Raw genomic sequence first — 17506 nt, forward strand, 5'->3', positions numbered from 1 at the left:
ATCACTTTGAGAAAGGGCGTCTGAAATTTCTCGCTTTCCTGGGGAAGATGGCGGACCCGCAGTTCGAAGATTTCAAGGTAATTTTCGACAAAATGCCGCAGCATATCAAAGCTCCCGTGAATTGCTACAGGTAAGGATTGTTGGATTACAACGTTGTTGAGCGTTTCCGGATGTGGAATCTAGAAAGTGATTGTTTTTGTGGGAGCAGCGCGTTGGTGGTCAAACGGTCAAGATCAGTCCCGTTAGCCTTTCCCATATTCAGTGCATATTACAGTGTCACCTCTCTCCTGTCATTTTCATTGACGCGTGTATTTTGTCACACTGACGTCTGTTATGCTGTGATACATCTGATAGTGCTGATCAAGCACAAAGGTAATGCAGCGAGCTATGCATATACATGCACCTTTTGGGAAATCAATTTCGTGTGCTTGACTATCTAATTTCGTAGGTAGCGAGTTGGCATATTACAATGGTTTAGCGATCGCACAAAGAATGTAGTGAACGGGGAAGGGTCTTGATACAGTAACCTCAACCAGCCATAGTAGGTTGTTAGGAAACATACCTATCTAGGGAAGAAGTATGTGCACAAAATTACATTTTGATTACTTCGAACACTCACTCTGTCGCACTCTTAAAACGTTTGATGCAAGCTTCGTGTTGCATACTGTGTTTTAGCGGAGAAATAAATACATTATTGTTGAATAAGGTAAGGTGAGGCACGCTTGCTAGTTGTTGTGAGGTGCTATATGTAGATAGAAACTATGGCGAAGCTCTTTAGGGACTTTATTTTGTACAATTGGAATATCTGAAACAAGAATTAGGCGGTTTTCTTATGTTCCTTGCATTTGGTTTCTCGTTTTTAGTTTCATTTTGCTGATGATCATTCAATGAGTTTTCAATTCTGAAGGTGAGTCTGTGCACATATTTTACATCTTTCTAGTTTTGCTTCTTATGCAACCTTGAAGTTTTAATTTTAATTTGATGTTTAAGATGACTGATAAAAAATGTTTAAGATGGTTACGTTCTCTCGAAAATGTTCTAACTTTGCTCACTGTATTTTTAGTTTAGGGAACTTTGGGATTTATTTCTTTATACGTAAAAGCATCTGCGTTCAAGAAACGAACTAGTGTCAATGCACAAAGAGTCTCTTATACCCCTGTCACACGGGCAGTCTTCAATTATCATTGAAACCAACGGCAATTGAAAATGCGCTTAGCGCCACCAAGTGGGTAACCTGTCAACCTGTCAAGCAGCATTGGATGCAACGCTGTTTGAGACGTTGACACGTTACCCGCAGGGTGGCGCTAAGCACATGTTCAATTGCCATTTGTTTCAATGATAATTGAAGACTGCCCGTGTGACAGGGGTATTAGAAAACATACGTCTCGTATGTGTAACGACGGGATGTCTCAACGTCAATCTTGCTACCTAGCTTCAACACGAAATCCTAACACGTGTGTTTCCTCTGGCGGCGATTAGGATAGCCCATGACATCGAGCTCACACCGACGGCCGAGATGAACATGAGGCCAGCTTGCTCACCGACACAATTGCACGAAGAAGCATACTCAAGGTCTCCTGTTTCGGATGAGACACTGGAATCCGTTAACCGGATGTGCGAGGTACGATGTTTCTGAAATTTCCACCGTACAACATGCGTGTTATGCAGTGAAACTTGGCACCTGGGACTCTTGGAGATATGCATTACGCATGATATTTTCTATCGCGGCAGCAAACTTTCATTTGTGGGTTGGAGGTTCGAATCGTGGCCAGGACGTAAGCAGCTTGGTGGCAGACACGCAGCCCTTTCATGACAAACGTTAAATACGGTGTGGCTCATTCATGATCAGCTGTCTTGTGATATTTCATCTCAATGTGATGCTTCCTTGTCTTCTGAGCATAAGCACAGACGTTGCTGCTTGTGTGTGTTACGTGCGTTAGTTTTATTTTAAAAGCGTAACTTTTGGTCGGTGCATGTTTTCGGCTGGAAATTGCGGCAGTGTTTCGTGCTTTTAAGTCCCTTGTCGGGAGTACGGGCGTCAGACAAACAGCTGTTTTTGTTGCACTTGCCGTCGCAGATGCTCAAAGAACTATCCAGTCTACCAAAGTCAGAAAAGCGCAGAAGAAAATTGCCGGCCATTCCTTCGGGCAGAAAACGTGAGTATCTCTTAGTAAATGATTCTTTGAAAGACCGGTCAGTCTACAGTCTAGTTATGCATTACACACTGTCACGATTAATTACCTCGTCCAGCAGGTCTTACAGAATAGCTAGTCTTTTGATTTGTACATTTTTTAAATTTTTGCTTAGGTGCCATAATTTTCAGCCCTCGATCACGGACGTAAACGAGAACTCCATAAATGATTTTTAATGATGACTTTATTTTTAAGATGATGAACGGGGAGTTTCATCGCCAGGGGCGATACTCTACTCCATCAGCCCCTTCACAATAAAAATCGAAGTCCCATGATGTATAAAAATGTGAAGAGAGCTTTGAGGGAAGAACATTGGTGGGCAGGATTTGGCCAGGGACCAAGCAATTTTAAGAGAGAGATGTGCTCTAGATCTTCTAGAGCACCGTAGTGACAGCACCTGGGAAAGTCAACTTGCCTCAAGCGGTAATGCTACTGAGCTGTAAAAGCCACAACATTTTTATGCGCGTATACACTATAGAGCACTGTACGGGCTCACACTTAACCGAGAACCCGAGCCCAGTTTTCGGGCCGGGCTGGGTAAAGCTTTCTTTTTGCGGACCTGGGCTGGGCTCGGGTGTGACCACTATGGGCCTGGGCTGGACCAGGGCCCGTACATTGCCGGGCCTAGGTAGGGCTCGAGCCTGTGTTACTCCTCTGTTAGTTAACCACGGTCAAATTTTACAGCCTGATACACTGTGCCGGGCCAGGTAACCTATAAATTTCTCGGGCTCGGGCAGGGCTTGGGCCGAGAAACTTAGAATCCTTTGGCCTTGGGCCGAGCCCGGGCAGGTAAATCAAAGGAAGGCCGGGCCTGGGACTAAAAATGCGGCCCGTGCAGTGCTCTAATGCAGTATGGTAGCGTATAATGGTAACCTCACTTTGGCAACATACCCCTGGGCTTGGGAAAGAGACAAATGGACAAAAATACAGTAACGAACAGCACAACTTCTTCAGCATCATGTTTCTTTTATTTTTTTGTTGATAGAGTCTGTTTTTTGTAAACAGGAAATTTTTGCATTCCATTAGTGTGTGCCTTTTGTCGAGTGGTTGACATGCCTCGTTGTACTAGATACTTTCACAGGCAGAGCAAACATATGTGCCTGTACATGTAAGCCTTACATGAATGGACTTCACACGGGTGCCCGCTTTCACCTTTCACGCTGCTAGGTACTCGACGCACATCACGCGTAGTTACTTCCGGGTGTACTTATCTGGGTGTCTCCTCTTGCAGCCCTGAGCAAGTTGTCCCAGAATGGTGGCTCTCTCGCAGATGAGCTACGTGGCCTGGAGCATCTTCCACCAGAAGCACGGAAGGATGGTCGTGCCAAGTTGATCCATCAAGTGTCTGACAGACTGTATCTGGAGATCGATACATCTGGGACACAGCCAAAGTCTTGCCTACGGTAGGTTCCTCTTTTTTCCAACAGCCAATTCTAATGTGCTAATTAAGTGCCAATAAGGCGGACAACTCGAGGTAGTGTATCATGGCGTTGCCCACATTCCTGTGGGTCTTTTCTCTAGTTTTTCGCGAGACTTCGGCACAATTTTAGTTCAGTTCCTCGAACAGGAAGCTTTGCTAACGTTCTACAAGACGCATGGTCATTAAGCAACTGTTCTGATTTTGTATTTTTTTTTTTTTTTACTTTTTGGACGAGGTCGAACATAGCGATGAAATTTCGTATAACACTATTGCACCATCGAACCAATAAGTTGAGCTCATTTATTACGATCTGCTGGTTCCCGTCAGCTCACCAATTGAAGTGCATGTAAACGAGACATCGATATAACAATAGCCGTGAAAGCGTGTGCTTGTACGTGTATACCTATCAGAATTCTCCCGGTGCCTGGTAAAACACGTTAAAATCGCGAAGCAAGATTCAATTTTTTCGTCCTATCTCCAGGGATAGCTCTCTTTTGGCCCAGTCGTTTAGATTGTGGTGGATGGAGTACAAGGAGTGACCCTTCAATCTGAATCGTATTCGCTTCTTCATTCTGGCAGTCAGTTCTGTCCATTTGTGCTTGTTATCAGGTGTATCGAATCTGTCCCGTATGACTCCAGCAGATCCGTATGACCATATGACCAAGGGAGCACCTTTTTAAGCACGTTAGAAGGAACATTATGAGTCACCTTAAAAAGTGAGCCCCGTGGCCATCTTCCAAAACCGTAGTATCTAGGGTACAATGCACGTATTCACCAACTATTTGTGCGGAAAATCCCATTCATCAAAATGGCATGCGACTCAAGTTCCTCTTGCACTTTTGTCCTCTTAAAGGCTGTACGAGAAAGGCGCAGGCAGCAGCGGAACAGGAAGCTGCGCTGAGGAAGACTCGAGCCCCGAGGATTCGAGGTACCGACTCTGTCTGGACACGGGTGCAGACAGCGGGAACTCTACCGCTCATTCACCAGATGGGGCCAAGTCTGTCTCTCCTACAGCTAATGGTGTGGAGATTTTTAATCATGGACACGGACAATACCATCTTAGATTAGAACTACAGTTGCACTCGACTACAAGTTATGTGTGGATGCCAATTAGAAACATCCATCCAGCAGAGCATCGTGGTTTTTCAGTAGGGAAAGTACAGTACTGTACAAAAGTGCACGTCCTGTTTCAGTTTGACTGTGACGTAGGCACGGGCTACCACACCTTGGTGAGCATCACGAGCGTGTGTGACCGAGATAAAGTCGACCGAGGACTGTTTTACGATAGCGTAAAACGTAATCGGCGTGTTTGGTCTCGAATCGGAGGCTAGTTAGCTTTGCAGAATCGAAACCGAAAGCTGCTGACAGCAAAATCCCTGGCTATAAAGTTCAGTTATGGACAATTGACTAGGAATTCACTCGAGGCATTTTTCGCAGTGACTCTGAACACTATAAGAAAGTAAGAAAGTGTGTGGCAGCATCTTTTAATTTTTGGTTTGGGTCTACAGGCTGTTTCACCTAGCATGCAAAAAAAGGTATTAAAAAAAAGGATGAACGAACACTATTTATCTCTGGGGAGATTTTGCCATGACTTCTGAGCACTTTTATCAAATTTAATTAACGAGAAACTGATTTGTTCTAATTGATCTCCGAAATTTTCCAAGTCATCCTCACGTTTTCTTTTTTTTATACAGAAACAGAAAGCGCAAATCAGATGTACCCCATTGCATCATAAAATACACTCCGTAATGCTTTGGTAATACTGTAGCTGAAAAAAAAAAAAAGCAAAAGCTGTTGTTTCAGGTCACGCAAATTACCTTCCGCGCTCAGATTTTTCCGGCTATTGCAATTGTAGTAGGGAATGTATTTTGCGGTAGAATGGGATAAATCTGGCATGCGCCTTCTGTTTCCGTAAAAAAAAAACATGAGGTTGATTTGGCAAATTTCTGAGTTCAATTGAGAAAATTAAAGTTGATAAAAGTGTTCAGAAATCATGGCAAAATCTCCCCCGAGATAAATAGCATTGACCCCATAGTGTTCAGACAAGTTAGATTTTTTTAATAAGTTTTTTTTTTTTTTTGCATTAGGTAAAACACCCTGTATACTGTCATACAATTGCAGTATCACAATTTCGTGATTTTTCGCTTCCTTTACAGGTTCTCCCTCTTGCGTTAGCACCCCAAGTTCTACCACAACCTCTGGTGGCAGCCAGCTGCAGTTGCACGATGCAACGCATAGGGGCTTGTACAGGTTTGTGCCACGACACCCCGACGAGATAGAAGTCGACATTGGTGACCCAATCTATGTTAGCAAGGAGGCTGACGACTCCTGGTGCGAAGGTACGTGCAACTGCATAGGTGTAGCTCAGCTGGCACTCTGATTAAGGTTACGGTCTTAGAGCACGACCCTGCTCGCAGGCTTGTACAAGATGCTCACAAAAAGTACGCAAAAGTTAACTTGCTCAGTACCAGGCAAAGAAGGAACTGAGCGGAGCAGTAAATTACTTGACGTCAAAAAGTATGCGACTACTCGCGAAAGTAACTCGTTACTTTCACGACGAGACTAAGTTCTGTCCTGTGTTATGTTGAGCATTCACACGGCACGGAATATTGGGTGCAGCGTACTGCACATTTAGCAGACGACACCGTCAGCGTGTTTTCCTGTCGTCTGCTACGGAATATCTTGCGGCTGTGTAGCAAGATAGTGTCACTCTCGTGGATTCCCCATGCTGTGCTCAGAGGCGGAAGAAGAGCCGTATAAAACGATTGTAAGCGTGCACGCGACCTTAAACTACACCTGTTGTTTTAATCGACTGTTCATTTCAAGTACAAGCCTTTATGTACAGCTGTCCTTGCTCACTAGTTCTCTATAAAACACTGTTCATCTTCCCTGGCTACAACAGACCCTGAGCACTCAACAACACGCCCTTCAGGCCAACACATTATCCCTCCTCACGCATATCCAAGGTGCCTCCCCCTTTTGCAGGCTCTATGCCGCAGAATGGCCGGGGTACCCATGACAGGGGCAGGGTACCAATGGCACCAAAGGGTACCAATGGCAGGGGTATGGCAGGGAATATCTGAGACGAAATGTACGCGCATGGTAGTGGCATTGCGCCCAACCAAAGCAGGCCGAGTTAATATTTTTCTCGACCTTCTTGTCTCCCGAAAAAGAAAAAAAAAAGGTGAAAGGGAATATCTTAGGAGTAACTTAGGATATGAGTACAAGTTACTGCCAAAAAGTATTTAAGTAAAGTACTGAACACTGAGTCTTAAAGTACATGTATTTGTATGATACCAAGTTGCTCCTGAAAGTATTTAAGATAGAGTAACTTGAGTGGAGTACTTAAGTTACACGCGAGTCTGTATACTCGGAACATTTATCGTTCTATTCTCCTCGTTGATAATTCGACAGCGCGAATTTCTTTGCCCCAAATGGTCGTGGTTATGAAATAAAGGAATTAAATTAATAAGAGCTAAACAGCTGTACTGTCAGTAACATGCTATGTCTCTCCAAACAATCACGTGAGTGTCTGTAAAGAAAAACAAGACTTTTGAACTTCTGTAAAAGAAGTTGACCTCTGTAAAAGAAGTTGACCTTCAAAGCATGGGAAGGAGGGTGAAGGATCCTTACTTCATAGGCAAAGGGGAAGGATGGCTGGGCCTAAACAAAGACAATTATTCTGCTGAACATGATGTTCCTTGGAACACGGAACCAGCGCACGCGTCATATTCAGCAAAGCGTGAGCCTGACTGCGAATGGCTGTTTTGCCCACCTGCTCACCCATTGGTCTCTTGGGTTAAACATCAACTTGACATTTTCGTTATTTTGTGAAAAGTGATGCGTTGAATGCTCTCAACGTCCAAAGTTTGATGTTAAACTGTCATTCTTCTTAGGGTATCTCTTCAGAAACGATTGTGTGTCTATAGCACTCGTAAATGTAATTTCAATTCACTTTTGGAACTACCCAACGTGTCCGAGACACATTTCTTTAAATCTAATGGTGGGAGTAATTTTGTTTTCTCTTTTGTGTCCCTCTTCGTGGTGTGCCAGGAGTGAATCTGCGGACTGGAGGAACGGGAATTTTTCCGAGCGCTTATGTGACAGACGTCGATTACACTGACTTTGGCTCAGGTGTGTTTTCTGCTTTCTGGTTTATTATCTTATAATTTGTTATTTTATAACCGCGTGCGCCATCTTGCGTTCCAGACGGACAACAGGTGCGGAAAGAACGGTTTATGTTGGACTTTCTGGGTTCTGTCGAAGTTGAGTGCCACAAAGGAAACCCTGTATTCTGCCAAGCAGTTCGCAAGGTAATAGAGAGCTTTAATAGACTGTTTTTGCAACTACGATACGGTGCCCGTTACATGGTGCATGCGCGACACTTTCGAAGCTTCACTAGCAAACTTCACTAGAACTCCTCAACAGCGTAACATCGAAAGGGTTTGGGATTTGCCACGTGGGAGCGCTACGACATTAATTAACTGTACCGTCTCTTTCCACAGTGTACTAAAATGTCAACAGCGTCAGTCTGGCGTATCGTGATATCGTTTTGGATTATCGTACCGTGTACCATAGCGGGAACCATTGCGGGACCCCCCCCCCCCCCCGCTCGGGAAAATCCTAGATCTGCCCCCAATTGTGTGTAGCCAGTAATGTGAAATATGTCTGTCCTTAAGGTTGTCAAGGCTAGCTCAGCTGAAGTTGGAGTGCACGGACCACAACCTTGCATCTTGGAAGTCACCGACCAGGGGCTTCGGATGGTGGACCGGAGAACACCAGCGGTATGTTTGGAAGCAACTTTTATTGTTTCCTCGCATCCTGTCATGACTGAGTAGGTTATAGTACCGACCATTCAATTTGTAACTGAGATACACGCATCATGCCACACTACTTCAGACTTCTAGGAACAGTATGAAGCCGTGCGGGGTTGCAAGTCAGGGTCACGCCATTACAATAAAAAGTTCCACAGTCAAACTTCCTATAAATGTCAAGCACTTCAACAGCTCTCGAAAAGTCCCAAGGAGTCCCTGGACTGTGCAAATGTTGACTTGACTCGTCTATTTGTAGCAAGCCCGGCCATGTGAGCTCCGGCAATGTGACGTGTGGAAGCAAAGAGCTGCTTGCAGAACCCGGGAAAGCAGTTTGTGTAACACCGTTTGAAAACCTGTGTACTACACAGAGATAGTACCTCTGTAGCTCATGCTGTTCATTGTGCATAATCAAGCAGTGTTTCATGAGGTTTTCGGAAATTTTTTTTCCCCAATTCGGGAGGTAAAAATCGGGAAAATCAACATGAAACAAAATTCGGGTGGAAAAACTTCCAGTATGCTAAATTCAGGGAGAAATTGGGCTCTATTACTCAAATGAACTGTACTAGTTTGGTACAAACTGTGATGTAATTTCGTTTGCTGCCATTTGCTGCCGTCGCATTTGCATTCCTACAGACGTTTTAGTGAGGGCAATTTGCCAGGTAAAAGTAGCGTTTCACTTTAAAGAGGCAACCTTCAATTTGGGGCGCAAATTCTGGGAAGAAACGGGTTAAACCCTAAGACTTCAGGCTCTATTCATATTGTGTCTTGTGCTTCCTTAACAGTTCAGTTTCTTTTCCCTTCAGCCAAATCATGTGCCAACCCACGATTACTTTTTCAACCTGAAGAATGTTACCTTCTGCGGCTACCACCCCGCCGATCATAAGTAAGTGTTGTTCACCGCTCTGTGCTGTGGTGAAAAGCTTCTCTATCTGGGAAAAGCTTCTCTATCTCCGGTTCAAAAGATACGGCCGATTGAAAACTGCTAATTTGTCAGAAAATTCGGGACTTTCTGCGCAACAATGGCTTTCGAAACTATTTTTTTCTTGCACTTTGCAGCCCTTTTGAGCCAAGAAACTTTGTGAGTGTCAAGAATATGAATGAAAGAACACAAAAATGCGATTTCCAGGAAATCGATTTTTTTGTCATTTTTTCGAAGTCGATCCCCGCGTCCCCCCTTAAAAGTGACAGTCGGAACCAAATGAATACTAAAAAATGCTGTAGCATGCTTTCTATTATGCTCAAAGTCACCGTAAAAAATATTTATATACAATTTTTATAGTATGTTTATAAACATTTAAATAATAAATATGAATATTTATATATATTTAAACTAAATTGTCAGGTACTTATTTATATTTACAGTTGCATTTTATACACAGGGCTTTCGCTGTCAGTAGCTTCTGTTTTCTAGCCTGCCAAACAACCCAGGCACCGATTCGAGATAAACTTGCTAAATACATTTTTTCATATCGCAAAACGGCCTTCGATCATCTTTATTTCTGTGATTTTTGTGTTGTGTGTCTGATTTTTTGTGTCCCTCGATTTTTTCTTTGCCAGTTGTGGGTGTCACTATTTCTCGCATCTAGGATCACTTTTGTTGTGTTGGGCCATGTATGCACTGCTTCTATTCGTGTGAGAGGTGCACGTTCAAGCATCGGACTAACCAGTAATAAACGAGCCCCATGAGACGTTAATTCTCTCACAGGCTCTACTTAGAAGGGCAGTGTACTGAGATACGTCACCAACATTTACGCGCAACATTGTCACATTCTTACTTATCAGTTTCTGCTATTTAGTTGAGTGCTAGCCTGATTAATGTCTGTTGATACCCAGTTAGGTACATAATTCCACAAGTACAGTCGCCGCTCGATTTTTCGGACATGCTCGATTATTCGGACTCGTTCGGGTCCCATCCCAGTTCATGTATAAGAACGTCCAAAATTTCGGACGCCGTGCAGCTCCGTCGCTCGATATTTCGGACTCTGTTTGCCCAACCCGCGAATTTCTCTCTTGGGGTGACGGAAAATATTGGTATCATCCGAAATTCGTATCAAAAGAAATCAACCAACTAAAATATTGAACAAAAAAAAAAAAGCAGTGTTGATTGTTCATTTTCCATTCCTCTGAGTAGAAGAGGTCTGTGGTAACGCTTTTGCGTCTTCGTTTTTGGCCAACGGCCCAGCGCGTGCTGTCCGCCCGCGAGTCTCGCGAGAGCGCTGTAAAGCGAGCTTCACCTACAGCACGCATGCGTTAGGTGAAGCCGACTTGCGGACTTGATGACGGCGGTGTCTCTGACAGCGTACATTGACGAAATGTCGCTTCGGGAAACAGAAGCCGACGTCATCAGGCAGAGCTGGAAGCGCGTTAGGAAAGCATCGACAAATTTTCCAGCCTATTAGGGCTTAGTAAAGTTTATTTTGAAGCGAAATTCGTTTTTTTTTTTTCGGACTGCTCGATTATTCGGACTTTTGCGCGATCCCCGCCGAGTCCGAAAAATCTGACGGCGACTGTATTTGTTTATTTGGTCTACGAGGGGCTGCGGATGAAACGATTTTTTCCGATTTTTCTGCTCCAGGTACTTTGGTTTTATTACGAAACATCCCCTACGGCAAAGGTTTGCCTGCCACGTCTTTCGGGCCGATCATTCCACTCGGGACGTGGCTGAATGCGTCGGGTGAGTGGTGGTGAATACTCAGTCCTCGTACATGGTGGTGGCAAAATATTTTTACGGTTCCACTTGGTTTTGACGCGTTAATGGTCATAAGCGCGGACCCCATAACAAGCGACACACGACGCGCTGCAGAATTTGTCGCTGTCGCGTCTGGTCATGGCGCGACTTCCTGGTCCATTTGAGCAGCGACATTTCGTCACCGAGAAATGATGTTTTTGGAGAAGCAATGCTTATTTTATTCAAGCTAAGTTGTAAATTGCCATAAATATACCAAAAATAGTATTTCATTCGTCAAAACGAGGAGAAATTGTAATGAAGTTGCTATGTAATATTCGCCGTAACGCAGTGGCGCTGCGGTTGAAGTACCCAACGCCCCGCCCACTTCTTCGTCTGCTAGTTTTGTTGGTTGCCCTCTCCACCCTCTCCCTTGCCCACGCGTTCAGTTCTTGTTTCACGCCGCCAAATCTAGCTGGTTTTGTCAAACAACAGGCAACGAACTCAGCGACATGCTACAAATATCTACTGGGAGTAGATGCAGAAATATTGAGCCGCGACAAAGCTTTTTTGACGCTCGTGTGGCGGCAGTGACGTCGATTTTGTCGCTTCTCGCGTGTATCTGCCGCGTGTCGCTTGTTATGGGATTCGGGCTATAGTCCGTTGCGACATTACGTACTGCGTTCATTCCATGCTTTGTGGCTCCCTTTCATTTCCAGGCGTGCCTTTCATCGGTTCTATCAGAAGTTCATAGAAGCTGCTTACCCTACCGAGGACCTCTACATTGAATGAATATACAGTGCCACTCCCTGTCTGTTAAACGTTGGTGTCTCCCTGCTCTCAACCTACGCGCTTTTTTAATTGTGGTTAACACGCGGCACAGGCAGGCGATGCAGAGAGAGAACTGCAATGTCTTGTGTCTTAAATCTGTTGTTGCATCTTGCGTAAATTACACCCCAGCTTGTGTTTATCTATAGACATTAAGATTGAAATGAGGAACATCACTTGGAACGATGATTATGTGTGACGGGGGGCAGTAACGGTGTCCACTCAGGGCTAAACTGACAGATGCTTTGACAGAAGGTTCACTACGATTGGAGGACATTATTCGCATTTGGGATGCATCCAGTAACCGAAACCTCCGTTCACATGTGGAACCAACGATTTAGGAATCGAAACGAGATGTCGTGGTGCCCATAACTTGAAATGGTAAGCAGTCTAAGAATTCAATCTCATCTGAGACAGCTCTTTCGACTCTTCTTTCTCGGATATCTCGTTTCTACAAAATCGTCCTCAATTGTAACGTAAATGCGTACGAAACTTAGAGATCTAAGCCATCCTCACCAATAGCCATTTGTGAATGAGCTTTCCCAAATCTTTCAGTGACCATTTTTCAGTTCCGAGGTTCAACGGAATGTCGCCTTATACATCTTGTGTAACTGGGTAAGTGACAGGGTTTTGCAGTTTGTGAAAGGACACACCACAAATACTCATTTGCTGTAAATAATTGCTTCCCAAACTCCCATGACCGGTAACACCCTCACTTTATGAGCGGTGCTGATTTGTTAAGCGCTGCAGAGGAGTGCTGCTGTTTTGAGCTTTGTCAATATGCCTGTAACAGTTTGTTGGGGCTGGAAATTGTATGCAGTTTTCTTTCCTTCGCTGTATTGTTTTTGTTGTACGAGTCGTGAAAGACATTACTTGAAATTTTAAACAGGTGGCTGTGTTTGCTGTAAGAGTTTTATGCAGTATACTTCATTAGGTTTGAGTTAATTTTACATCTACTTACATCATCTCAGTGTCCAAGTTTTTCCATCAAAAACAATGAAGATGCACGAGAGAAAAACTTTTGGACAAATGCCACATACAAAGACTTTCTGATTTTGAAGCTATTTTATATTTAACTAAACATTTTAGCAACTTCCAGAGTTAGCATAAGGCCACAGTTTTTCTAACCTCGCGTGCAATTCCCAGCCCTTCTCGTGGTATATATATTATATTTATACTAGTGGTTTTTGTGTAGAAATCACCATGCAGAAAGTGCCATGCACTGCTCTCCGTTGTTTCGAATGTTGCAAACATGAATGTGTGTGTGCGGTGGTGACACGATTGTTGATTTTTACCTGCGCTGCATAGTTGTCTGAGATAACTATGATCTGTAGAGGCACAGTTAAGACCTGCTCCAATGGGAAAGAGGGTTGTTTACTGCTTTTCCTATTCAGTAGATGCACCGTGAACTAAACAAGAATGCCGTCTGTTTACTTTGACCATCACTGTGATATATTTTTTAATGTCGTATTACGACTTGTGTTTACAATGTTTGTTGAACGAACGCTTGCCACTGTGAGTGCAGAGGCTCATTTCTATTGCGGTACCTCCAGAGATGCAGTAACTTACGTTTCTATGTCTTTTCCGACGTGCCAATAGCGGTAAGACCGGTAACTGCGTCAGTGTTGCCAGAATTGGGTGAAAAGTCACTAAAATTTCGCATATATTCTACAAGACCTGGCTTTGGAAGATTTTAACCTCCTTGCCAAATAATTTGACATCGGGGGTGGGGGGAATCAGAGGTGCGTGCTATCCTATAGTGTGGACACAAATTTTTCTGTGTAAAGTGAACTTGGTAATGGCAGCTGTTCCCATGACTCGAGACAGCCGTCAGGATCTCTTCTGATTTCACTGTGATACATAAATGTGTAACTGAACCTCTTTCTTTTCAATTTTTTATGACAAGCTTCTTTTTTTGTTTGTTATTATTATTATTATCATCGAAGGAGTTGTGACACTTGGAGATATTGAAGACAAAGAACTGTAGTCCTATGTGTTGTAGTGGGCCAGATAAGACCCACGAACGAATTTTTCCCGTCAAGCTCCGGCTTTGTTGGAGCTACAACCTATTAATATTCCTATTGGCCCTTGCGAGCACATGACACCTCCCGGCTCTGACATCACTGCCGTGATGTCAGAGCCGACCGGGGTCTCGTATTCACGGTACTGATTTTGTAGGCGACGATTACCCCCTCTGCATGTAAAACTCGGAATCACGTCGATGCAAAAAAAACCTTCTGGCATAACTCTCGGTGTCACAACCCCTTTAGGCTCGGCATAGCGTATCATATGTTTTTTACCGGTCCACATTGCAGACGCATCTGTGTCTATAGTTCTGCCTATTTAGTCCTCCTGAAGTGGGCTCCCTTCAAGTTTAGTCACAGTTTTAGACCACATAGTATTTTGGCACTGCCTTGGAACCCAGGTGTATATGCTGCGCACCAGTCCTGGATAAGTTACTAAAAAAGTAACCGAGTTAAAGTTACCTTGCAAAAATAGTAACTGAGTTGCGGTTACTCTTTTTTTAAATGTAACTAGTTACAGCTACGGTTACCATGTTAAAGTAACTTAGTTGCTCTACAGTTATATTTCAAAAAGTCGAATAAGTGAAAACAAAGAAATTCATCTTAGCGATTTTACTGTCAAAGCGTAATTATACTGTGTTACAAACAGAGGATTTCCTATGAGCCAGTGTAAGGCCATGGAAATTAGTTTAAGGCTGTTTACAAGACTACAAAATTTGTGGAATTCCAGCTTGGTAAAAATAGCAGGGCATTTGAAGCCTCGACAAAATTTTGCTAGAGAACTGACGCATGGAAAATACTGTAATACCTAAGTGACATGGTTACAGTTACATAAATCGTAAAAGTAACTAGTTAGTTACATCAAGTGGTAAAAGTAACTAGTTACAGCTACATTGACGGTAAAAGTAACTACTGACAGTTACATCAACGGTAAAAGCAACTAGTTACAAGTACATCAATGGTAAAAGCAACTAGTTACAGTTACAAGTTACTTGTAGCTAGGTTACTACCCAAGACTGCTGCGCAGCCGCAATGAAATGAAAGACCTTGTTTGGTATTGACATGTCGAAGACCTGTAATGTACTCGATTAGCGAAAAGATATCTCATTTTAGGAGGAGAGTGTGAGAGGAGAAAAAATGTGCACAACATGAGGCAAATATTAAAAACATTCACAGGAGATTTTCTTCAGCCTGTGTTTTTTTCCATTTCAACACATAGTGGTTGCGTTGCGACATGCATACTGTTATATGAAGGCAGCAAGGTAGTTGCTTGTACGGTTGAGCTTCTACAATTTAATACAATGTTTAATTTAATAATGTAAATCTTAAACAACATATCTAAATATCTTTGTCTCCTTGCCTAAGTATGCTACAAATTTATTTAGTTCTTCTTTTAGTAGCCGTCTGCCTACCATATACCTGTACTTTGTATGTAATTAGTTTGATTCCAAGTCTACAAATACCTGCATGGTAAAGTGTCTAGTGTCTGGGTGGCAAGGTGTTCAGATCTGCGTGTCAAGAGAGGTGAAAACAAACTCGAAATGGCATTTTTCGAAATAATACACCAAATGCTGTTCGCACACTGACGAGATCACAGTCAACGCGGATACAACGATGCCACATTTTCGTTCAGGCCGTCACTTTTCAATACTCATAACAATAGTTGTCCTGATTAAAAAATGCCATTCCTCAGCCTTCATGTTCAGAACTGAGAGTGTACGAAGGAAGACACACGGGTGAGGAATCAACGATGATACGACACCACTCCTGGGTTTTAACCAGGAGCAACTTCTCTCCCAGATAAGCAAAAAGATGTACAACCAGACACACCCGTGTCAAATATGTTCACTTTCAGATAGCTTCTATTATCTCCCTGTACAGCGTTGCACTTTGCCATCGAATACGCACCAACGAATTCATTGGAAGCACCATCTCGCCAACCCCTTTACAACGCTGCCATTGCTTTTTTTGTTCGCAGGGTTCTCGTAAACCTCGCTAAATTTCGACACGAGACAGGTACAGGCGTGATACCTCGAGTTTGTTTAGGGAATGACATGTTTTTGAAGGCCCGACGCAGTTCACTGATTTTTTTTTTGCGAATTAAAGTTTGTCGAATTTTCAATACGTGGGAGTCTGTGGGAGATGCAACAAAATAGCTTCTCTCGGCACGCCAGCCCGCGATATTTGGGTCATTGATGTCATTCCCTACAGTAAGCTTACTGCAGTAGTAAACTAATGGCTTTGTCGTTTGCTAGCATGTTCTGCATGCTGGAGCCGATTACATTACTTCCTCAAAGCGCGGCAGGAAAGCAAGCGAAGAAAACAATTTTGCGACCATGCAGCCAACTCTCTAACAGGCTTCATTACACTGACACAAGTGCGTGTTTCAGTCGCCATGCGCTTGTCTTAACCAATCGATTTTGGCTTACACTTTAGGTCGTGTCTGTTAGCAATATTTCTAACCAGTCCGCTTATAACGACGGTGCACGCTTCCGCCGGCGCCGTGCGTCTCTTTCACCTTAAAACATTATTTACATCGACGGCGGCACACTGTCTTATCCAGTCCATTTATCTTGAACTTTGCACCGTCTCTGTTAGCAATATTTGTTATCAGCCCGCTTATAACGATCGTGCATGTTTCCGCCGGCGCCGTGCGCCTCTTTCACCTCAGAACATTATTTATGTCTGTGGCGGTACAGTGCGCACACTTTAACCACGATTTCGCTAAACTCTCGCAACATTATACTGACATAAAAGACTCGCGCGAAATTCACTTCCGTTCGGCATCCTTCCAGCACACGGCTGGAACTTCTTTCTAGTGATGTCTCGTAGCAGATCCAACAATACGACAAGAGCAGCTGCGCCGAGGTCCACTCAATAGGAAAGCCACACAACAGTTAGGCAGCGCCTGTTTGCCTGGCGGGCAGCGATTATTAAAGTGATCGATCGAGGCTTAGTTGTTGTGGTCCGAGGGGGCGTGGGAGAGACGTTGTTTGGCCGGTAGAACACGCTGTCGTAAACGAGTCCATTGTTGCTTCGAAGGTGCTGCGTCTTGCGTTGTTATGTGGAAGGGAAAGCGAAGAAAGTAATGATAATTATAGTGGCCTTACTTGGCCGGTCAGTTTATTACTGGGGGTCGAGGCATCGTCAAACCGTTTTTCGGCTTTTTGCCTCATGTCTCCTCCACACTTATGGTGGAAAATAAATTATTATTATTATTAATTTTGTCCACCTGAAGGTTCTTTGACTTGCGCTGCAGAACACACAATAAAATTCGATATATTGCGTTTTTAAAGGTTTCCCCCTTGCTTGAAAAGTGTTACGTCATTCCAGTAAACACCACATGTCCAGGATATGTCCATAAAATATCGCACTCTTGGTTCTTTGTACATCCTGCAGATCTCCCTGGGATATATGCAGAGTGGGACAAATTTCTACATCACATTGTGGACGTACAGAAAACGTCTGGTGGACGTCTCGGACATATATTGTGACGTTCGCGACTTTTCTGGGATATTTCTGGTTTACTGGGACTAATAAACAAAATACACCTAATATGGACA

General features: G+C 43.6%; 1 protein-coding gene across 4 annotated transcripts; it reads left to right on the top strand.

Moving 5' to 3' along the window:
* The first annotated feature begins 32 nt into the window (after nt 1–32).
* On the top strand, nt 33–15123 carry LOC135401719 (JNK-interacting protein 1-like). 4 transcript variants are annotated; one of them, XM_064634267.1, is made up of 13 exons: nt 50–77; nt 864–907; nt 1480–1621; nt 2078–2156; nt 3424–3595; nt 4466–4632; nt 5769–5951; nt 7666–7746; nt 7822–7925; nt 8292–8396; nt 9230–9309; nt 11002–11100; nt 11811–15123. In XM_064634267.1, exons 3-13 carry the CDS (start codon nt 1517–1519, stop codon nt 11881–11883), a joined length of 1248 nt encoding a protein of 415 aa, XP_064490337.1. In that variant the 5' UTR covers nt 50–77; nt 864–907; nt 1480–1516; the 3' UTR covers nt 11884–15123. The 4 variants fall into 4 exon arrangements, with proteins under 4 accessions (XP_064490335.1, XP_064490337.1, XP_064490338.1 ...); XM_064634266.1 differs by having other exon boundaries at nt 75–130; XM_064634265.1 differs by lacking the exon at nt 864–907 and having other exon boundaries at nt 33–130.
* The last annotated feature ends 2383 nt before the right edge of the window (nt 15124–17506 follow it).

This window comes from Ornithodoros turicata, chromosome 7 (assembly GCF_037126465.1).
Source record: "Ornithodoros turicata isolate Travis chromosome 7, ASM3712646v1, whole genome shotgun sequence".
Lineage (NCBI taxonomy): Eukaryota > Metazoa > Arthropoda > Arachnida > Ixodida > Argasidae > Ornithodoros > Ornithodoros turicata.

Coding starts and splice junctions, on each gene's coding strand:
- LOC135401719 (XM_064634265.1), top strand. CDS start 48: ATGGCGGACCCGCAGTTCGAAGATTTCAAGGTAATTTTCGACAAAATG. Junction 4,633..5,768: donor TGTCTCTCCTACAGCTAATG/GTGTGGAGATTT, acceptor CTTCCTTTACAG/GTTCTCCCTCTTGCGTTAGC. Junction 11,101..11,810: donor GACGTGGCTGAATGCGTCGG/GTGAGTGGTGGT, acceptor TTTCATTTCCAG/GCGTGCCTTTCATCGGTTCT.